The sequence below is a fragment of the Wasmannia auropunctata genome, unplaced genomic scaffold (assembly GCF_000956235.1).
Source record: "Wasmannia auropunctata unplaced genomic scaffold, wasmannia.A_1.0 LD335903.1, whole genome shotgun sequence".
NCBI classification, from domain to species: Eukaryota; Metazoa; Arthropoda; class Insecta; order Hymenoptera; family Formicidae; genus Wasmannia; species Wasmannia auropunctata.
Genome location: NW_012026987.1, coordinates 3,023,260 through 3,041,683, shown reverse-complemented (window position 1 = coordinate 3,041,683; position 18,424 = coordinate 3,023,260). Strand labels below are relative to the sequence as shown.

The window sequence follows — 18,424 nt, the reverse complement described above, 5'->3', positions numbered from 1 at the left end:
TCTGAAACGGACAATTGCGTTAAAAATCACGATTTCCGGAAATTCGCGCGCTTTGGAATAGTGAAATATTGATTTTCTCGCGGGAGGTGGAGAGCGCACACTGCTCATGCCCGTTCCCTCAGACTTTCGGCCGTGCTGGCGACACGGCCGAAACATGTTCGCCGCGACATTGCCAGCTTGTTATTACCTCTGAGATGTTTATTACATGTTGAGCTTTATCGTTGCTTTATATATCGAGATGTAGTCTATTGAAATTGCCGTAAAGGCAGTGTCCGTCGTTCCGTGAACAGCTAAAAGAAAGGTAAATCCCTCGACAATGTCCGAACGTCATACCGATCGTCGTAAACATGAGCTATTATTAAGTGAATTAGATTTCTCTTGTATTATTATCATTTTTCTATTAACGTTAAATTACCATTATATATAATCCTTCAAAAACATATAGATAATTTAAAGAATATAAATTATCTTTTATATGTATCTATTATAATAATATACAGCTCGCTTTACTCTTTTGTAAAATATATATTACTGGAATTTAAATATATATTAATAATTTATTATATAAAGTTTTGAATTTCTACATATGTAGGGAATGTGTTACTAATCTATAATAAAAAAATAATATGTGAATCATACATATATATATTTTTTAAATAGTTGATTGAATGTGTCATCGTATATCTATACGGGCAACGAGAACAAACGGAATGTATAATTATTTTGTCAAATGATAATTTAATTTCTTATAATCGTTTTCATTAGCGGCACGTTTAATTTCGATAAAAATTTTCGTCCACTACTTCCAGGCCTCACCATTGCGAACATAATCCCTATTATGATGTTGGGGCGGAAGCAGAGCCTCAAGGGGGAACCCGTCCTGGCCGATTACGGTCCAGAGGAGTCCCTCAATGAGAGCGCTGACATAGAGTGGGTCAACAAGGTGAGCGGAAGCACAGATCGACTCGGGGCTGGAGGGGGGGGGGGACGAGAAAATTACGAATGCCGTTTTCCCTTACTCAAATCTTTCCTGATCGCTTTACGTGATTTCAGTTATGGGTGAGACGGTTGATGCGATTTTGCGCCCTAGTCTCGTTGGCTTCCGTTTGCTTGAACACCCCGAAAACCTTCGTGAAAGTACCGTCCCTCCAATACGTCACCTTCATTTGCGATTTGATAGTCACGTTTCTATTCACCGCCGAGATGATCGCCAAGATGCACATACGGGGAATATTGAAGGTAAAGTCCACATCTTTATCGAAGAGAATAGAATTGATATCTGATTACTTTGAGGGCCGACAATTAGAATTTTTATTTTTTACTTTTTATTATGACACCAGCAACGTTATGAAATGAAGAATTGAGTTTTTATGCAATTGTAACGAAAATTTGACATAGACTGAAGTAGAACTGACGTAGAATGAAATTGTTAATGGTATTGCAGAGAGATAAGTCTTATTTGAAAGACCACTGGTGCCAGTTCGACGCGAGTATGGTGATCTTCCTCTGGCTATCTGTGATTCTGCAAATGTTCGAGATGCTGGGTTTCCTTATAAAGTTTAGTTACGCCTCGATCATGCGAGCACCACGGCCGCTGATCATGATACGCTTCCTCCGAGTCTTCCTCAAGTTTTCGATGCCCAAAGCCAGAATCAATCAGATTTTCAAGTAAGAAAATTGTAATCATGTGAAATTGATGTAAAAGATTTGCACCGCTTAAAAACGAGATATACACCGCAGCAGCAGCTTTTATAATTAAATTAAATTTGTTTTAATTATTGATTACTAATAGTACGATTTATATTTAGACGCTCGAGTCAGCAGATCTACAACGTGACGCTTTTTTTTCTGTTCTTCATGTCCCTTTACGGTCTCTTGGGTGTGCAATTCTTCGGCGAGCTGAAAAATCACTGCGTGCTTAACACAACCGATCCCAATTACATTACGATCAACAGCCTGGCTATTCCTGACACCTTCTGCTCCACCGATCCAGAATCCGGATATCAATGCCCCGAAGGAATGATGTGCATGAAGCTGGAGTTGACCAAGTATATTATAGGCTTCAATGGATTTGACGAGTTTGGTAGTAGTTTAAATGTTAATGTTACTACGTTTTCCTGTCGTTCTTCTTTGCGTTTCGAATTTATCGACTTTCATATCGCCTTTTTAAAAATATTGCAGACTTAATTTGCTGGAGCATTTGTTGTAACTTTCTGATTTTATCTTATTTATTCCATATTTTGTATTCTATATTTCACATTTTATATTGTTATACAATATAAAAATTATAATAGCTTTAAAATGTAGTAAGAGACAAATTATAATTTATATATACGACTTTATTTTAAATTCTCTCATTCTTTTAAAATGCGACGACAGCAATCTTAATATACATTTTTATCAACTAAATTAAAATATTAAAATCTTATTGCAAGCACTATTGTTTGAAACTTTAATTCCGAATTTGTATTATTTAGCTACGAGTATCTTCACCGTGTACCAAGCGGCTTCTCAGGAAGGATGGGTCTTCATCATGTATCGCGCGATCGATAGTCTACCGGCGTGGCGCGCGGTACTTTACTTCAGCACGATGATATTCTTCCTGGCCTGGTTAGTGAAGAACGTTTTCATTGCCGTCATCACGGAGACTTTTAACGAAATCCGAGTACAGTTCCAACAAATGTGGGGCGTCCGAGGTCACATTAGTAACAGTTCGGCGTCGCAGGTCAGTGATGACTAAAAATATCTGACAGATATCCTTTATCTTATTTTATTCTCAAAATGTATATAAACATCATTATTTTACGAAAAGAACGATTTTGCTGGAAGGTCTAAAAATTTTGCTGGATATACAGAGCTGAAAATAATTTTTCTTGAATTATCAAAATAATTTTGTTGGAAAATAAAAAATGATAAGCATTTCTAACAAAATTATTTTGATATTCTAGCAATCAGTGTTTGACTTTCCAACAAAATTTTTTTGTTGAAAAATTGTACAACAAAAATTATTTTCAGATCTGAATCCGGCAAAATCGTTGTTTCCGTGTTAAAATCAAGCAAATAATCGATTATTTATTTAATTTAAATTAAATTTAATTTAATTTTAAGCAAATTAGGATTTTATTAACGATTGATACTTATGTACATTTGCTTTATTAATGCAGATATTGACCGGAGACGATAATGGTTGGAAATTAGTGACATTAGACGAGAATAAGCACGGGGGCCTAGCCTCCCCGCTCTGTCACACCATCCTCAAGTCGCCGCACTTTCGCTCGGTGGTAATGTGCGCAATTCTGGCGAACGGCATCACCACCGCGACGATGAGCTTCAAGCACGACGAGAAACCGAGGCATACGTATTACGACAATTATTACTGGGCCGAGATCGTCTTCACGATATTGCTGGACTTAGAGACCCTCTTCAAAATATGGTGCCTCGGCTTCCGGAGTTACTTTAAGCATTCGATTCACAAGTTCGAACTGCTGCTTGCCATTGGCACGACTATACACATTATTCCGTTCTGCTATCTCTCTGGATTCACTTTCTTTCAGGTTTCTACCTTTATGTGACTCCTCGTCTTCCATGTCGCTTCACGTCTGCATTTTTTTTTTTTTTCTATACGAACCTATGCTTTTTTTTACTTGTTGTTTGCGCGTTTTATACTCTCAGCTGTTTTATACTCTTAACTCTCGATTTTATATATAATACTTTTGAAAATTTTAACAATCAAACAATAAGGGATTTTTTTTAATTTGTCGTATTTTTATACGGGAAGGTTCTCAGAATAGTCCGGCTCATTAAGGCGTCGCCGATGTTGGAGGACTTCGTCTACAAGATTTTCGGCCCCGGCAAGAAGCTCGGCAGTCTCATTATTTTTACCATGTGCCTGCTCGTGATATCCTCCAGTATTTCCATGCAGCTCTTCTGCTTCCTCTGCGATTTCACCAAGTTCGAAACCTTCCCCGAAGTGAGCCGCTTACATTTCAACATATCTACTATTACGCGATCGTTTCGACTCGTATCGTTAAAATTAAAATGTAAATTTTCAGGCGTTTATGTCAATGTTCCAAATTTTCACGCAAGAAGCCTGGGTTGACGTGATGGATGAAACTATGTTACGAACCCACGAAACAGTAGCGCCGCTGGTCGCAGTGTACTTCATTTTGTACCATCTCTTCGTCACACTGGTAATCATCGCGCAATATCTCCTTCGTGCAATACATATATACAAGCCGTGGTATTAATTAATGCTCAAATTATCTCCTCAGATTGTGTTGAGTCTTTTCGTCGCGGTAATTCTCGACAATCTCGAGCTGGACGAGGACATTAAGAAACTGAAGCAATTGAAATTCCGCGAACAAAGTGCCGAGATAAAGGAGAGCTTGCCGTTCAGACTGAGAATCTTCGAAAAGTTTCCAGACAGTCCACAGATGACGTGTCTTCACAAAGTGCCGTCAGATTTCAATTTACCGAAGGTGAATAACCGTGAATAACTATGTTACTCTAACTCCTTGGTTTATTCGAAGGACGCGAGATGTTGAAAATCTATCTTCAACGAAATTAAAACTATCCCAAATGTCAAATTGATCGTAGAAAGCGCTCTTAAATTTATTTGCGAAGTAAGAACGTTTTACAATCTTAAGGACGCGATCTTAATATTCGACTTTTCTTTTCTATAAGGTGCGCGAGAGCTTTATGCGACAATTCGTGCTGGAAGTGGAGGACGAGGAGAACGAGGGTGCAAAGAGAACTAACGAAACTTTCGATTCGAAGATAGTGTATAGAAAACAGCGCCCGGTGAAGATCTTGAACAATCCGCCGAAGGTGAGAAGCGTCGTTACTAATCTGAAGAAGGCGTCTGTTATTTATATCATAAAGTAAGTAAACTATCACTCGCGATTGTATTCCTCGAAATTTTCGACTTGGATTTAAGTCCTTCCTGCGTCCTTCTAGCGATTCCAACAATCAGAGACTTCTCTTGGGAGACTCCGCCATGATTCCAGTGCCGGGAAAAGGACTTCTGAAACCGCAGGGTACCGTGAGTAGCGCCAAGCAGCTTCGTATCGATCCGAAAAAGTAAGACTAAAATAAAAAATATTTATTAATGAAACAATTTAAAGAGAATTTAGATTTTTATACATTTGAAAATATTAAAAAATATAAATTTAAAGATTTAATATGTATAACAATTTTTTTTCTAAATTGTCATTAAATGTCTAGTATTTTTTAATAGTGTCATAAAGATATCGCATTTTTTTGTATATTTTACGTTTATTTATCCTATGCTTTCCATTTGCTTATATGGCATGAAATAATAGATCGATCAGAAGGAGCGTCCGAAGTGGATCGATCAAGCTCAAACAGACGTACGAGCATCTCATGGAGAACGGTGACATAGGGGGAATAAACAGAGTCAGTTCGTCGAGCAGGAGGCCGCACGATTTGGACATCAAGTTGCTACAGGCTAAGAGACAACAGGCGGAGATGCGAAGGTACTGACACCGTACCGCGCGATTTCTGGGATTTCCACAATCTTACCCGATCTGTTCTCTCGTTCCAGAAACCAACGCGAAGATGATTTGCGAGAGAACCATCCGTTCTTCGACACGCCGCTGTTCGCGGTGCCCCGCGAAAGTAAATTCCGGAAATACTGCCAGCTGTTCGTTTACGCGAGGTACGACGCGAGATTGAAGGATCCTTTGACGGGCAAGGAAAGGAAGGTGCAGTACAAGAGTCTGCAGTAAGCATCGCGAGATCGAAACGTATTGCCCCGCTGTCGTGAGACAAAAGTGGCCGAATTTTCTGTATCTTTTTTTCTTCCAGCAATTTCCTCGGTTTGGTGACCTACCTCGACTGGGTGATGATATTCATCACGACGCTGTCGTGCATCTCGATGATGTTCGAGACGTCGCGAAAGCGCGTGATGGAGACGCCGGCGTTGCAGATCACCGAATACTGCTTCGTCATTTGCATGAGCATCGAACTTGCGCTGAAGATCCTGGCGGACGGTCTGTTCTTCACACCCAAGGCCTACATCAAAGACGTCGCCTCTGTCTTGGACGTCTTCATTTACATTGTACGTCTAATGTGTTGAAAATACATGTAACTCTATTTTATTGCGAAATATTTTGTTTTTAAACTTAATGAGTTACATTAATTATATATATATATTTTAATTATATATTATGTGATAAGTTATAATAATTGATTCTGTACATATATACATATATATATAATGTAAACGCGTGTACGTTGTTATAGGTAAGCCTCATATTCTTATGCTGGATGCCGAAAAGCGTGCCGCCGAATTCTGGAGCGCAGCTGCTGATGATATTACGGTGCGTCAGACCGCTAAGAATTTTCACCCTCGTACCGCACATGAGGAAGGTCGTTTACGAGCTGTGCAGAGGATTCAAGGAAATTTTGCTGGTAAATGCCGCTCCTGCTTCGGATTTTGGACGCATTATTTTTAGAAACAACCAGTCCGCGTAAATAACGTAACGAAACAAATCAACGGACGAAGTAATGTTTTTATTCAGGTATCGACGTTGCTGTTCCTGCTGATGTTCATGTTCGCGAGTTACGGAGTGCAGCTGTACGGCGGTCGCTTGGCGAGATGCAACGATCCCACGATCTTGAAGCGCGAGGAATGCGTCGGTGTATTTATGAGAAGAGTGTTCGTGACGAAGATGAAACTGCGGCCGGGGGAGAACGAGAGTTATCCGTCCATACTGGTACCGCGCGTTTGGTAAGTAAATCGCGTAAAACGTGCGACCCTGGGAATTTTTCTTTGGCCAGTATTAATTATATTTTATTATAAATATCTCTAATGTAAGGAAGCAACGCTTATTTTGTACGCGTTTTTTTTTTCAGGGCTAATCCTAAAAGATTCAACTTCGATAATATTGGCGACGCTATGATGGCTCTGTTTGAAGTACTCTCTTTCAAAGGCTGGCTTGACGTGCGGGACGTTCTTATTAAGGCTCTCGGTCCCGTGAGTCATTATCTTTTTGACACTTTAATACAATAAATGATCTACGTGCACTGCTAAAAATTGCAAGATTTAGGATTCAAGAATTACTTCCTTCAATATCTCATTGTATTCTCTTTCCAGGCCCACGCGATCTACATACACGTTTATATTTTCCTCGGTTGCATGATCGGTTTGACATTGTTCGTGGGTGTCGTGATCGCGAATTACTCCGAGAACAAAGGCACCGCCTTGCTCACGGTCGACCAGAGACGATGGTGAGGCGTCGCATAATTTGGTCAGCGAACGTCGCGATTATTTCTATCGCGATCTACAGATCGTGAATTTTCTTGGGATGCAGGTGTGACTTGAAGAAACGTCTGAAGATCGCCCAGCCGTTGCACTTACCGCCCAGGCCGGACGGCAGGAAGTTCCGGGCTTTCATCTACGACATCACGCAGAACATTTATTTCAAAAGGTTCATCGCCGTCATGGTGCTCGTGAACAGCGCTCTGTTGTGCGTTTCCGTAAGTTGGATCCTCTTGTTGTTGCACATAGAACAAGCACTCGATGCGTGTCAGTAAAATCATGCAACTTCAACGAACATCGCGAAAAGACTGTTTCCTTGAATCATTTGTTCCTTGCCGGCTATCGTGAAATCGGTAAAAATAAATGTGGCATGTCCGCATTGTTTAATCTGCTGTCTTTCTTCCTGTTCTTTTTTTTTATCCTGCTCATCCGAAGTGGAGACTCGAAGAGGAACACACGGAAGCTCTGGCTACTGTCTCGACTATTCTGACACTGGTCTTCCTCGTGGAGGTAATCATGAAAATCATCGCTTTTACACCACGCGGCTATTGGCAGTCCAGAAGGAACAGATACGATTTGCTCGTGACAGTCGTGGGCGTTATCTGGATTATCATACACTGCACAATGCAGGTGCGCTCGTCGAGAATTCTTTTCATCGCATCTTTTTTTCGTCTACCCCTCGTCGTTCGATTCCACGATGTCATCATTTTTTATCGTTTTTTTTTTTTCCAGAATGATCTGTCCTACGTGATTGGATTTATGGTCGTGATCCTGAGATTCTTCACCATCACCGGCAAGCACACCACTCTCAAGATGCTAATGTTGACGGTCGGCGTGTCCGTCTGCAAGAGCTTCTTCATCATATTCGGCATGTTTCTCCTTGTCTTCTTCTACGCGTTAGCCGGCACCATAATCTTCGGCACGGTGAAGTACGGAGAAGGCATAGGAAGGTGAGAAACGCACACGTATCGGCGAGATTTTGATTTTAAGACATATAAATATATATAGAACACACACGCGCAATATTTTATATGAATCTTCCAACGATACTAAATTCTTTTTTCGCTCTGTAATACTTCTTTATCTTGCCCTGCCACCTTGTACATATGCTTGGTATATCAGAAGTAATCTCTTTGCAATCTAGACGCGCTAATTTCGAGTCACCGGTTACCGGCGTGGCGATGCTCTTTCGCATAGTGACGGGGGAGGATTGGAACAAAATTATGCACGACTGCATGATACAGCCACCCTATTGCACGCCGGCGGATAATTACTGGGAAACGGACTGCGGCAATTTCCACGCTTCTCTAATTTACTTTTGCACCTTTTACGTCATCATCACTTACATCGTCTTGAATCTTTTAGTGGGTATGTATGTAATATACTTGTACATCTCAGAGAAGCTTACACGAAGTCACGTAGATTATATTTAAAAGCTCAGTTGTATTTTTTCACTTGTCTTATATTAGATGTCTTATATTAACATTGTTTTAACTAGAACAGGAAATGTTCTATATAGTGCCATCAGACTAATTTTTCCGGATTTAGATCTTTAGTGATTTAAGGGAATAAATCAAGAATTGAAATTTTTTTTCTTTTCAAACAGCTATTATAATGGAGAACTTTTCTCTATTCTATTCAAATGAAGAGGATGCGTTGTTATCGTACGCCGACATAAGAAACTTCCAGAACACGTGGAACGTCGTTGATAACCACCAGAAAGGTGTTATACCGGTGAAGCGGGTATGATCTTATCTCGAATTATCCTCGTTATATCGGCGAAACGATATAGCAATTCATGAGAAGCAAAAACTGATGTTTGCGAAATTTCAGGTGAAGTTTATCTTGCGGTTGTTGAAGGGCAGATTGGAGACCGATCCGCAAAAGGATCGCCTGCTCTTCAAGTACATGTGCTACGAACTGGAACGATTGCACAATGGCGAAGACGTTACCTTTCACGACGTTATTAAGTAAGTTCTACAAAATTGTAAATTAAATATTAAACGTTTACACTTTCTTAAGTAAAATTTTTAGATATCTGAGTTTCTCAGATTTTTTTAATAAGATGTGCAGTTTTATCTTGAAACGTTTTTAATTGAATTTTTCACCCATATGCAGACGTGAAAAATTCCATAATATTCACGCGAATTGTATTATCGATATTTTTCTAAATTAAAGAATTTTTTTAGTATGTTATCGTACCGTTCAGTGGACATAAGGAAAGCACTCCAGTTGGAGGAACTTCTTGCACGGGAAGAATTCGAGTATATAATCGAGGAGGAAGTGGCTAAGCAAACCATCAGAACTTGGTTACAGGGCTGCCTGAAGAAGATACGAGCGGTGAGGATGACTTGATCTAAAATCGCATTAATTTTTTTCCCGGAAGAATAATGTTTGTCTTCTTTGCAGAAACAAAACAATCTCATTGCCGGGCTTCGCGCCACAAATAACGCGGCTGTGCCGCCTCAAGATGTAGAGAAGAGCAAAGAGGAGAAAGGCAAGGAAGTCAGCGTCGATCGTGAGGAAGAGATTGAAACGAAGGTGCGTTTCTCGCAGAAAAATGACATTTTTTTTTGTTTAAGAAATTTTTAAAATAAATAAATTTTATTTAATTAAATAAATTTCTATATTTTCGTTAAATATATTGCTAGATTTTTCACCGTAGTTTAAAAACAGTAATAAATTATATAATCTAATGGAAAAATTCAAGTTTTCTCGTTTCTTCAACTGTTAGGATGTCGAAGCCCCAAAATACAGAAAGAAACCGATTGTGCTTCCAAGATCAGACAGTATAGGAAGTGCTTCGGGAAGGAAGTATCTGGCACCGACTTTATCGGATCCTGCATCCGTTCGATCTGAAAAAGATAAGATCGCGGCGTCGAAAAAGAGGAATAGCAGACCGCCATGTAAGCCGAGAAGTGATCGCTTGGCTTTCGTACAATGTATCGCATCGCATTAATTATATTAACGCACTAAAATTAAATTCTCTTTGACACCGAGGGTTATTTCGGATTATTTTTTTTTTTACAGCAATGGTGAAAAATAATTTGCACCACCACCTGACGGAAAATACGGAGCAAAGCAGGCAGCAGAGGGAGACGTTGAGCAACAAGGCAGCCGCGCCTAAAGTTTCCAGCGTCATGCTGGAGGTACGAGAATGGTGGAAGGAGCAGTTAGCTTACAGCAGCGAGTCCAGCGAGGACGAGCTGTGAACTTTCCGAGACGGGAGAGTAAACGATCACGATCACGTGGCGGAGATTGTGAGAAGTGAGGGATTCCTACTTTTAGCAATTATAAAAGACGAATTCTTAGCCTAAGAATTTTGCAATCCGAGGAGGGGGAGATCCAAGGAGTAACGTGGTATGTGCCTAATAATTTTAATTCACTCGCCCGAGCTCGAGGAACTTTAACGCGTTGAGCTTCGATCGTAATTCACCATCTTCACTGCTGAGAAGTATATTAATATTTTGCTACGCCCAAGGCAGTGTGCACGAGCTGAAATGTTGAAATCTTTCGTTACACGTTCCATTGAAGCTCGTCGTGTTAGAAGAATCGATTTCCTACATGAGGAGAGGGAGCATAATTATCGAAATACACACATAACATACATTTCGTATCGAATTCGGAACGTCACTGCCGTGTGTCAAACAGATCGCCCATACGAAAAAAAATGAAATGAATCCTCGAAGTATCAGTTTGTTGAAAGATTTCGATATATGTTTTGATGAAAGAACTTTTCCGTATGTCGCGTACTGTCATTCATGCATCACACATCAGCTATTTTTTAAGAACCAACGTCTCGAGTTAACTACAATTGTATGTAGAAAATTTTGTACTACACGAAGTTGATCATCGCGCGGGTTAATAGCTAGAGTCGATTATGGTGTTATTAAGGGCAACTGTGAGTACAATTAGCATAGGACGCGACTCGTAGATATTTTTGTCGTGAAGAAGGTACTGATTCTGTGTAAAAAAAAAAAAAAGAAACCAGTTAGGATGTTGCAGATATCGTCGATTCTTTCCTCCTTTACAACAAGAATACGTCCCGAAGGCCTGTATACCGTAGATCTACGCGATTGATTTAATATTGACAGTTGTAAAAGTTTTTAGCGCGCGCGACCGTTGATGTTATATTATCTCTGTTAATTAATATACAGTAACGCTGTTACGGGTGTCGCTTTAGTGGAAAATGGAGGGTTGTGCAATCAAGAGAGGGGGGGGNGGGGATAGAGAGAGAGAGAGAGAGAGAGAGAGAGAGAGAGAGACGACCCGGCAATACTGCGCGATGAAGTAAATTAATGTGCGGCGAGAAGGAGGAGGGGGGAGGAGGGAAGACGAGGTGAGAAGAGAGAGAGAGAGAGAGAGAGAGAGAGAGAGAGAGAGAAAGTTACTTGGCGGAGGGCATAACTTATTTTGAAACGCGATTGCGTCGGCTCTCTCTCTATATTGTGTATGTTGAACATACGAGAGCATAAATGGAGCATTTATATTAAATATAACGACTGTCGTAAGTTTTTTGTAACGAGACGATGTGCGAGAGTAAAGTCGTAGGAGAGTAAAATTCGTGAGAACGAACATTTTAGCGGAAATCGCGATCGATGTTAGCGCAATAATAAACGCATACACGCACACACGCACGATGAATGTTATGCATATATATATATATATTATATATTTACAGAAGCGGAAGAAAAACGGGTTTAGCGTTTTGAGCCGCATTACGTTTACATCACTGTAATGAATGTTGATGATTGTTGCTAGTTTATGTGCCAATGTGTTGTCTTATATCGAGTATAGGGCAAATAAATGTTGTTAGATATCATTATTCGCAAATGTGTACTGATTATTATTATTACTCGATCGCTAGCATTAACGTTACAAAAACGGTATAAAAAATATTTCTCTCCCGAAGACTCGTATAAATTATGAAAAAAAAAGAAACAATTAGTCATTGTAAGCACGTAAACGAATGATTTCTTGTTTCTCATAATTCAATGCAGTTGCGAGTGCTTGATTTTATAAATTAATTTTATAAATTAATGGCCTAAAGATATTGCTTTGATTACTGTTCAACACGTAATAACGAATACGAATATATGTACGAAAGATTACAAATGTTTTATATCAGGAAGATGTAGTCTTCCACCGCCATAATTTGATTTGCGTCCGTCATGGTACTGATAGCGGCTTTAATCTCGTCGGATGTGAAGTTCAGAGAGAGCGTCTTGTTCAGGTGATCGATTACTTCTGTCTTCAGAATATTCTGAGTCCTTCGTTCTTGGAACAACTTGTTGAGCGACGACTTGAAGACCGCAAGTCTAAAATCAGAGAGGGAAATTGAATTAGAGTACATTTGCTCTGTAACGTTCGTTTTATTTTCTGGCTTTAACGCGGGCACATAGCATAGAGTAAAAAATATAAAAGTAACACGTAGGAAATATTTAAGGCGTAAAGGAAAAGTCACGCGAGGGAAGCCGTCGTTTATGTTAATTATTTAATTAACGATTGAATTCTACTAATCCACAAGGCATAAAAATTGACAGAGGACCGTTTAAAAAAGAAAGATTAAAGAATTCGTGGTTATACGATACGATCAGTACTTTTTGATATATTTTGGATATATTTTTGATATATCACTCTTCGAGTGAAATTACCTTTCTTCGGTGATCGTTGGCGTCGCTGTTTCGGAGACGGAGGATTCCGGGCCTTCAGTTTCCATGCTGTGTGACTCCGTGCGGCTGCTATGCGACTCCGGGTGGCCGCTGTGCGTCTCCGGATGGCCGCTATGCGTCTCCGGATGGCTGCTGTGCGACTCCGTATGCGTGCTGCTCTTTTGTGACTGTGTCCTTGTAATCCTTCTGGTTGCCTGTTCGACGTGTTCGTCGTCACTGTCGTACTCGTACGGATCGGCCTCACCCGACTCCCTCGTCCGTCTGGAGCGCTTCGCCTGCCTGCTCTCGTCCGCCTCGTCCGCGTTCTCCGACGCCTCGCTGTCGTGACGTCGCCGCTTCCTCTTTTCTTTCTCCAGCACGCGTTTGAAGTAGGCGTACTGCACGAGCTCTATCGCGGCGCGTGCGTCCTCGCTCTCCACGTTCTTCGAGAGCCGTGCCTTCGCGTGCGCCGTGGACAGTCGAATCAACGTTTCCAGAGTTCTCGCGGTCACCGGTTGAGTCTGAAAATTATTCGGTAAAAAAATGTTGGATATGTATGTCTTTTTTTATACGCGAATCTGGGATTTTCCTCTCCACTCACCCTCGCAACGTCGGATTCTACCATGTCCTCCGATCGAAGCCTCGAATATTCCTCCGCGATAACAGCGCTGGCCTCTTCCGTGAGCTTGGGCTTCATGCACCGCGCGATGTGTATGTACTTTCTCATGAACTGTATGGTGAGGATCTGGTCGCTGAGAAAGAAATTTCAAAGCATAAGTTTCTTCACGTAAAATCTACGCAATCGGAGCTTGATGTTAAGATCATAGAGAATCATAGCTCGTAGATTCAACGTAACAAAATACAATACGATGAAAGTGGATTACTTTTTCGAACGCGTTTGCCCGTGCAGAAGCGGATCGTATTTCTGGTAAACTTGCGACTGCGACTCCTCGGTAGCTACGTCGTCCGGATTCTTCGTGGTCAACATGTCCAACTTCGAGCCCAAGCTCAAAGCCTCCCCGTCTTGCTCCAAAGCACTTCTGTATCGATGCATCCGGACGACGTGATCGCTAATTATATGATCCTGGTCCGAATCAATCACGTCCAGCACAACGAAGAGCAGATCGAAACGCGATAACAGAGAATCCTGCAGGCCGATATTCTCCATGGGGGTCTTGTACTGATCGTACTGAAAAAAAAAATGTGGAGAGTTTCATTAAATAATATATATAATTCATATATATATATATATTATATATATATATATATATAATTCAAGAGTTTCATTAAATAATATACATAATAATAATATTCATACACACATGTTTCTTAATATTTTTTAATTTATTATAAATTATGTCTTGTAAGAGAAATTGCAATTTTTAATATAGAAATATTTTTTGCGAGGAAGCGAATCTAATTTAAACTTACTTTTTATAAATTACAAAATTTTTGCAAAAGTTAAATTTTATTTTTATCAAAAAGAATCAAGAGTAGAAGTTTCTTCAAGACGATCGAAACTTACTCTCCCGTACACAGGATTCGCAGCCGCCAGTACCGAGCAACGTGCATTCAGGCTGGCGTGAATGCCCGCCTTGGCGATCGTGATCCTTCCTTGCTCCATCACCTCGTGTATCGCCGTTCGGTCGATGTCCGACATCTTATCGAATTCGTCGATGCAAATGACACCGCGGTCCGCCAGGACCATCGCGCCCGCCTCCAGCCTGCGCTCGCCGGTCTCTTGATCGACCGTAACCGCTGCCGTTAAACCCACGCCCGAAGATCCTCTTCCGGTGGTCGGAATTGCTCGCGGAGCGGTGCACAACACATAACGTAGTAGTTGCGACTTGGCCACCGACGGATCTCCAATTAGTAATACGTTTATGTCTCTGTAATACATATGTCAAAAAATTCGGATCGTATCATTATCATTACAGAATCAACGTTAGTTAGAATATTGAGACGACCAAAGAGGCAAAATTTCTATCATTTCCAAATTCTTTAATCTTTCTTTTTTTTATATCTTTTTTTTCTGTTAATTTAAGTATTGACATATAAATATCTTTCAATAAAATCTATACTTGAGCTTCTAAATTTTTAATAAATTTAAGCTGTTTAAATTCACCAAGAAATAACTATTGAATAAGTTATATATCTTCTAATTGAGATGAATTAAATCACAGTGGATTGATTAAAAAATTGTTTTTTCAATACGAAATCATAAAGGACTGTGTAGAAACTTACCCTCGCAGCCTCGTACCGTTTGGCAAGATCTTCTCTACTCCGCCCAAGAGCAAGCACAGAATCGCCTTTTTTATGTATTCATTGCCGTGTATGGACGGCGCAAGGGACTTGGCGAGAAGCTCGAAGATATTCTTGCAGGGATTGTTCTTCGCCAGTTTCTTGCACATAGTTACGTCGTCGTGGGAGATCGCGAGATTGGCCTCCTTACTCAGTTGCATTATATTGTTGGCGATTAGGACCGTCCTATATAATCATAATTATGATGCAAGGCGAGATGAAGATACAAGGAACGCGCGACTCAATTAAACTGAGTAAACTCAATTAATCCTCGCGAATCTTGTCCTAAAAACGTACTTGAAAGTTCCGGTTGTGTATCCACCCTGTTTCCCCGGGAGACACCGGTAGTTTCCGACAATCTGCACTCGATCTCCAGGCTTGCACAAGTCCACCAGGTCGTTGTCGCAAATCACATCCACGCTTCGCGGTAGCTGGCCGGCTGGCGCTTTCTCCGGCATCTCCTGTATAGTGAGCGTCTGATGGTCCTTGTAAGTCGACAAACCGAATTCCGTTTCAAGCGGATTGCCGTTGTCGTCCTGCAACGCGGAAGAACGGAATCTACAAACTGAACGTCAAACTCTGCATTTCATTCAAGTGGCAGAAATAATTACGGTGGTCGGATAAACGGCAGAGTGGGGGAAAGCCTCCAAGGAAGTTAGATCCGAATAGGCTCTCTCCAGGACTGTCTTGGTCGTGTCGCAGTAGTGAACGCTCCTCACAACTTTCGGTCGTACCAATGAACCTAATAAAAAAAATATTATTTTAAATGTAATGTTATTTTTATATAAGTATGAATTTCATAAAACTCATGTGATAAATTTAATATACAAATAAATGAAATAAATCTATTAAAATAGAATTATGTAAGCAGAGATGAATTCTGTAAAGTCCGAGAGAAAGTTAAATTCGACACTTTTCTCCCAGATACTTGCATTTTGTGACGATACCCTCCATGCACACCAAGTTACCCAGGTAACGAGAGGTGAGCGTTCTCGGTGTGACATGCTTGTTTCCGAAGCTGCCCTCGAAAGCTACGAAGAACTCTTTATTGCCCTTGGCATAGTCGATGTCTACACTCGAGATGTATTGTTGCAGGGCGTTCTGAAATGCCAGTTGCTCCTCAAAGGAATTGTTCAACAAGCTGCAACACACACGACCAGCTGTTATTATCCTTGACACTTTACGATTTGCATAGGAAGTAGTATCTCGGTGCTGCACGCTGGTGGAAGCTAAATCTATTGTATACCTCGCTGCGCGGGCAGGATTCTTTCTTCTTAAATCGTTGATGTTCACGACCAGCCTGTATCTCTCCTCCTGGATCATATTCTTGACCATTGTGGCATATATGCTCTGGTCCTCCTGCACAAAGTTAACGAGGATGTCATGAGAATTAGGCAGAGAAACATCATCCTTGTGACATTTTATCCTCCAATAACACCATGTGACTTGGAAATCACATACCCATCTAAATATCTATATTTTTTAGGTCTCAAGGATTTAATCGTCGTTTTCCCCTTAACAGCTGCCTATGTATTTTTTTTTCCACAAGCAAAAGAGTTACGAAGGATCGAAAATACGTCTGAAATTCGCGGCCAAGTAAATGTTTGTCAACAAGTTCTGATGATCTCACCACGTCGTCCAGAAAGTCCACATATTCGCGCGTTATCTGCTCCAGATTCTGATCGATCTCCGTGTCCATCTCGGCGGCGGGCAATCGGCACTTGTCACGCTGTAAATTCCTGCAGATGCTCGCGAGACCCTTTGAAAGCCACCCTCTGTCATTTGCGCGGGAAAAACGGCAGTGGTCGGCACGCGCGAGGCAAACCGTCGCAACCGAAAAGACCCCAGCGGTCCACGTGTTGATTCTCCCAGGGAATTCGCTCGCAGGTTTCTCGGACTGGAACGTTTTAAAAATGGCGACGGTATGTGTGTCGTTTTGAACGGCGTGTCTGCTTGTCGCTCGATGAGTTAGGTTAGGTCGATTAGGTTACAGAATACGAGGGGTTCCTGGTTCATCAGGTCACGCCTTGTTTTAAAATCTCACTCGTGAACCGTCACGTCGAGAGCGATACACAATGGCGCAGAGCAGACTGGAGAAGATCGGCACGATATACACCAGGTGAGGGCCAGCCTTCGAAATTGTTTTGGAAAATTGAACTCGCAATCGTTAAGAAACTGCAGAGAAATCGTTTTTTATTAACTTACATTTCGAATTGATTGGAGAATCTTCGGATTAAATTGCTTATGTATCGCATCATCCTCTTTAAAAGTTACGTCTACAAGTGACAGTAGTTCACTTGCTTTCTCCAGAGATTGATGATATAAACATTTCATAATGTTGACTGCACCGTCTCTGTCTAAATGCATTTCAGATTTTCGGCGTTATTGAAGGGCAAGGCTATAAAAGAGGAGGATATGCCGGTATGGTTGACGGTGTACGAGGCTTTTCCCCCGAAATACGAGCCGAGATACGACAGACGGCTGCCGAAGAAACCAGTCAGACCCATCTTTTACAATGAGGATCTTATTCGAGCGTGAGTCTTAATGTGTTCAATAAAATATTTTTTTATTACGCCACATAAATATTACAGGGCAAATATTTTTTTTTATTACGCCACATAAATATTACAGGGCATCTTATTCGAGCGCGAGACACCTTAATGCGTTCAATAAAATATTTTTATTAGGCCATATAAATATTACAGGGCAAATATTTTTTTTCCTGTTGCAGAAGGTTCCATAAGGATCAAAGCTTCTTGCCAGCCACTAATTTGGCAAATGAAAATGCAAAATCCGCGACGCAGAACTTTCTGTCCATGTACGAAACGTTAAGAAAGGTGTGTGCAGTTATATACTTATTCAATCGATCGATGAAATTAATTTTTCAATAATACTAGAGAATACATTAATTAATTTTAGGACGGACTGTCAGAAGATAGCGCGTACGAGCGGGCGATGAACCGCTACATTTCCCAGACGGAAGTAAGAACAGAGTCGAGGAAGGAGAACGAGATGGGAGCAAGAACGGAGCCGAAGAAGGAGAACGAATCACCCAAAAACTCTTAATGACTAGAAAAATATATTCTTACCGTAAGTTTCTGTTGTAAATAAAGATCTCATTATTTAAAATGTGACATCTATGTTAATTACAATCATAACATATCGTATTGCGGTGTTGACAGAGACACAG

General features: G+C 40.8%; 3 protein-coding genes across 5 annotated transcripts; 2 read left to right on the top strand and 1 right to left on the bottom strand.

Annotated features, from left to right (window-relative positions):
- Window positions 1–91: 91 nt before the first annotated feature.
- LOC105455455 (sodium leak channel non-selective protein) lies at window positions 92–12,107 on the top strand. Of its 3 annotated transcripts, XR_975119.1 has the most exons (30): window positions 92–301; window positions 810–943; window positions 1,054–1,239; window positions 1,445–1,668; window positions 1,809–2,083; window positions 2,478–2,725; window positions 3,165–3,554; window positions 3,779–3,970; window positions 4,053–4,190; window positions 4,272–4,478; window positions 4,684–4,880; window positions 4,957–5,079; window positions 5,322–5,495; window positions 5,564–5,743; window positions 5,827–6,079; window positions 6,265–6,432; window positions 6,543–6,751; window positions 6,877–6,997; window positions 7,118–7,251; window positions 7,335–7,500; window positions 7,718–7,912; window positions 8,015–8,232; window positions 8,427–8,650; window positions 8,889–9,025; window positions 9,116–9,252; window positions 9,472–9,622; window positions 9,692–9,823; window positions 10,017–10,224; window positions 10,313–10,642; window positions 11,964–12,107. XR_975119.1 is itself a non-coding variant. In XM_011698783.1 (29 exons), the coding sequence occupies exons 2-29, from the start codon at window positions 839–841 to the stop codon at window positions 10,492–10,494; spliced, it is 5,274 nt and encodes a 1,757-aa protein (XP_011697085.1). In that variant the 5' UTR covers window positions 92–301; window positions 810–838; the 3' UTR covers window positions 10,495–11,502. The 3 variants fall into 3 exon arrangements, 2 of the variants coding, with proteins under 2 accessions (XP_011697085.1, XP_011697086.1); XM_011698783.1 differs by lacking the exon at window positions 11,964–12,107 and having other exon boundaries at window positions 10,313–11,502; XM_011698784.1 differs by lacking the exon at window positions 11,964–12,107 and having other exon boundaries at window positions 93–301; window positions 10,017–10,188; window positions 10,313–11,502.
- Window positions 12,105–17,053, bottom strand: LOC105455456 (DNA replication licensing factor Mcm3). Its single transcript, XM_011698785.1, has 11 exons — window positions 16,865–17,053; window positions 16,481–16,593; window positions 16,167–16,375; window positions 15,846–15,976; window positions 15,532–15,770; window positions 15,178–15,420; window positions 14,459–14,822; window positions 13,818–14,122; window positions 13,535–13,685; window positions 12,937–13,454; window positions 12,105–12,600 (listed from the first exon to the last, which is right to left on the bottom strand). Exons 1-11 carry the CDS (start codon window positions 16,931–16,933, stop codon window positions 12,402–12,404), a joined length of 2,541 nt encoding a protein of 846 aa, XP_011697087.1. The 5' UTR covers window positions 16,934–17,053; the 3' UTR covers window positions 12,105–12,401.
- Window positions 17,054–17,133: 80 nt separating this feature from the next.
- On the top strand, window positions 17,134–18,363 carry LOC105455454 (28S ribosomal protein S23, mitochondrial). The gene is made up of 4 exons (XM_011698781.1): window positions 17,134–17,353; window positions 17,607–17,768; window positions 17,966–18,071; window positions 18,154–18,363. Exons 1-4 carry the CDS (start codon window positions 17,310–17,312, stop codon window positions 18,298–18,300), a joined length of 459 nt encoding a protein of 152 aa, XP_011697083.1. The 5' UTR covers window positions 17,134–17,309; the 3' UTR covers window positions 18,301–18,363.
- The last annotated feature ends 61 nt before the right edge of the window (window positions 18,364–18,424 follow it).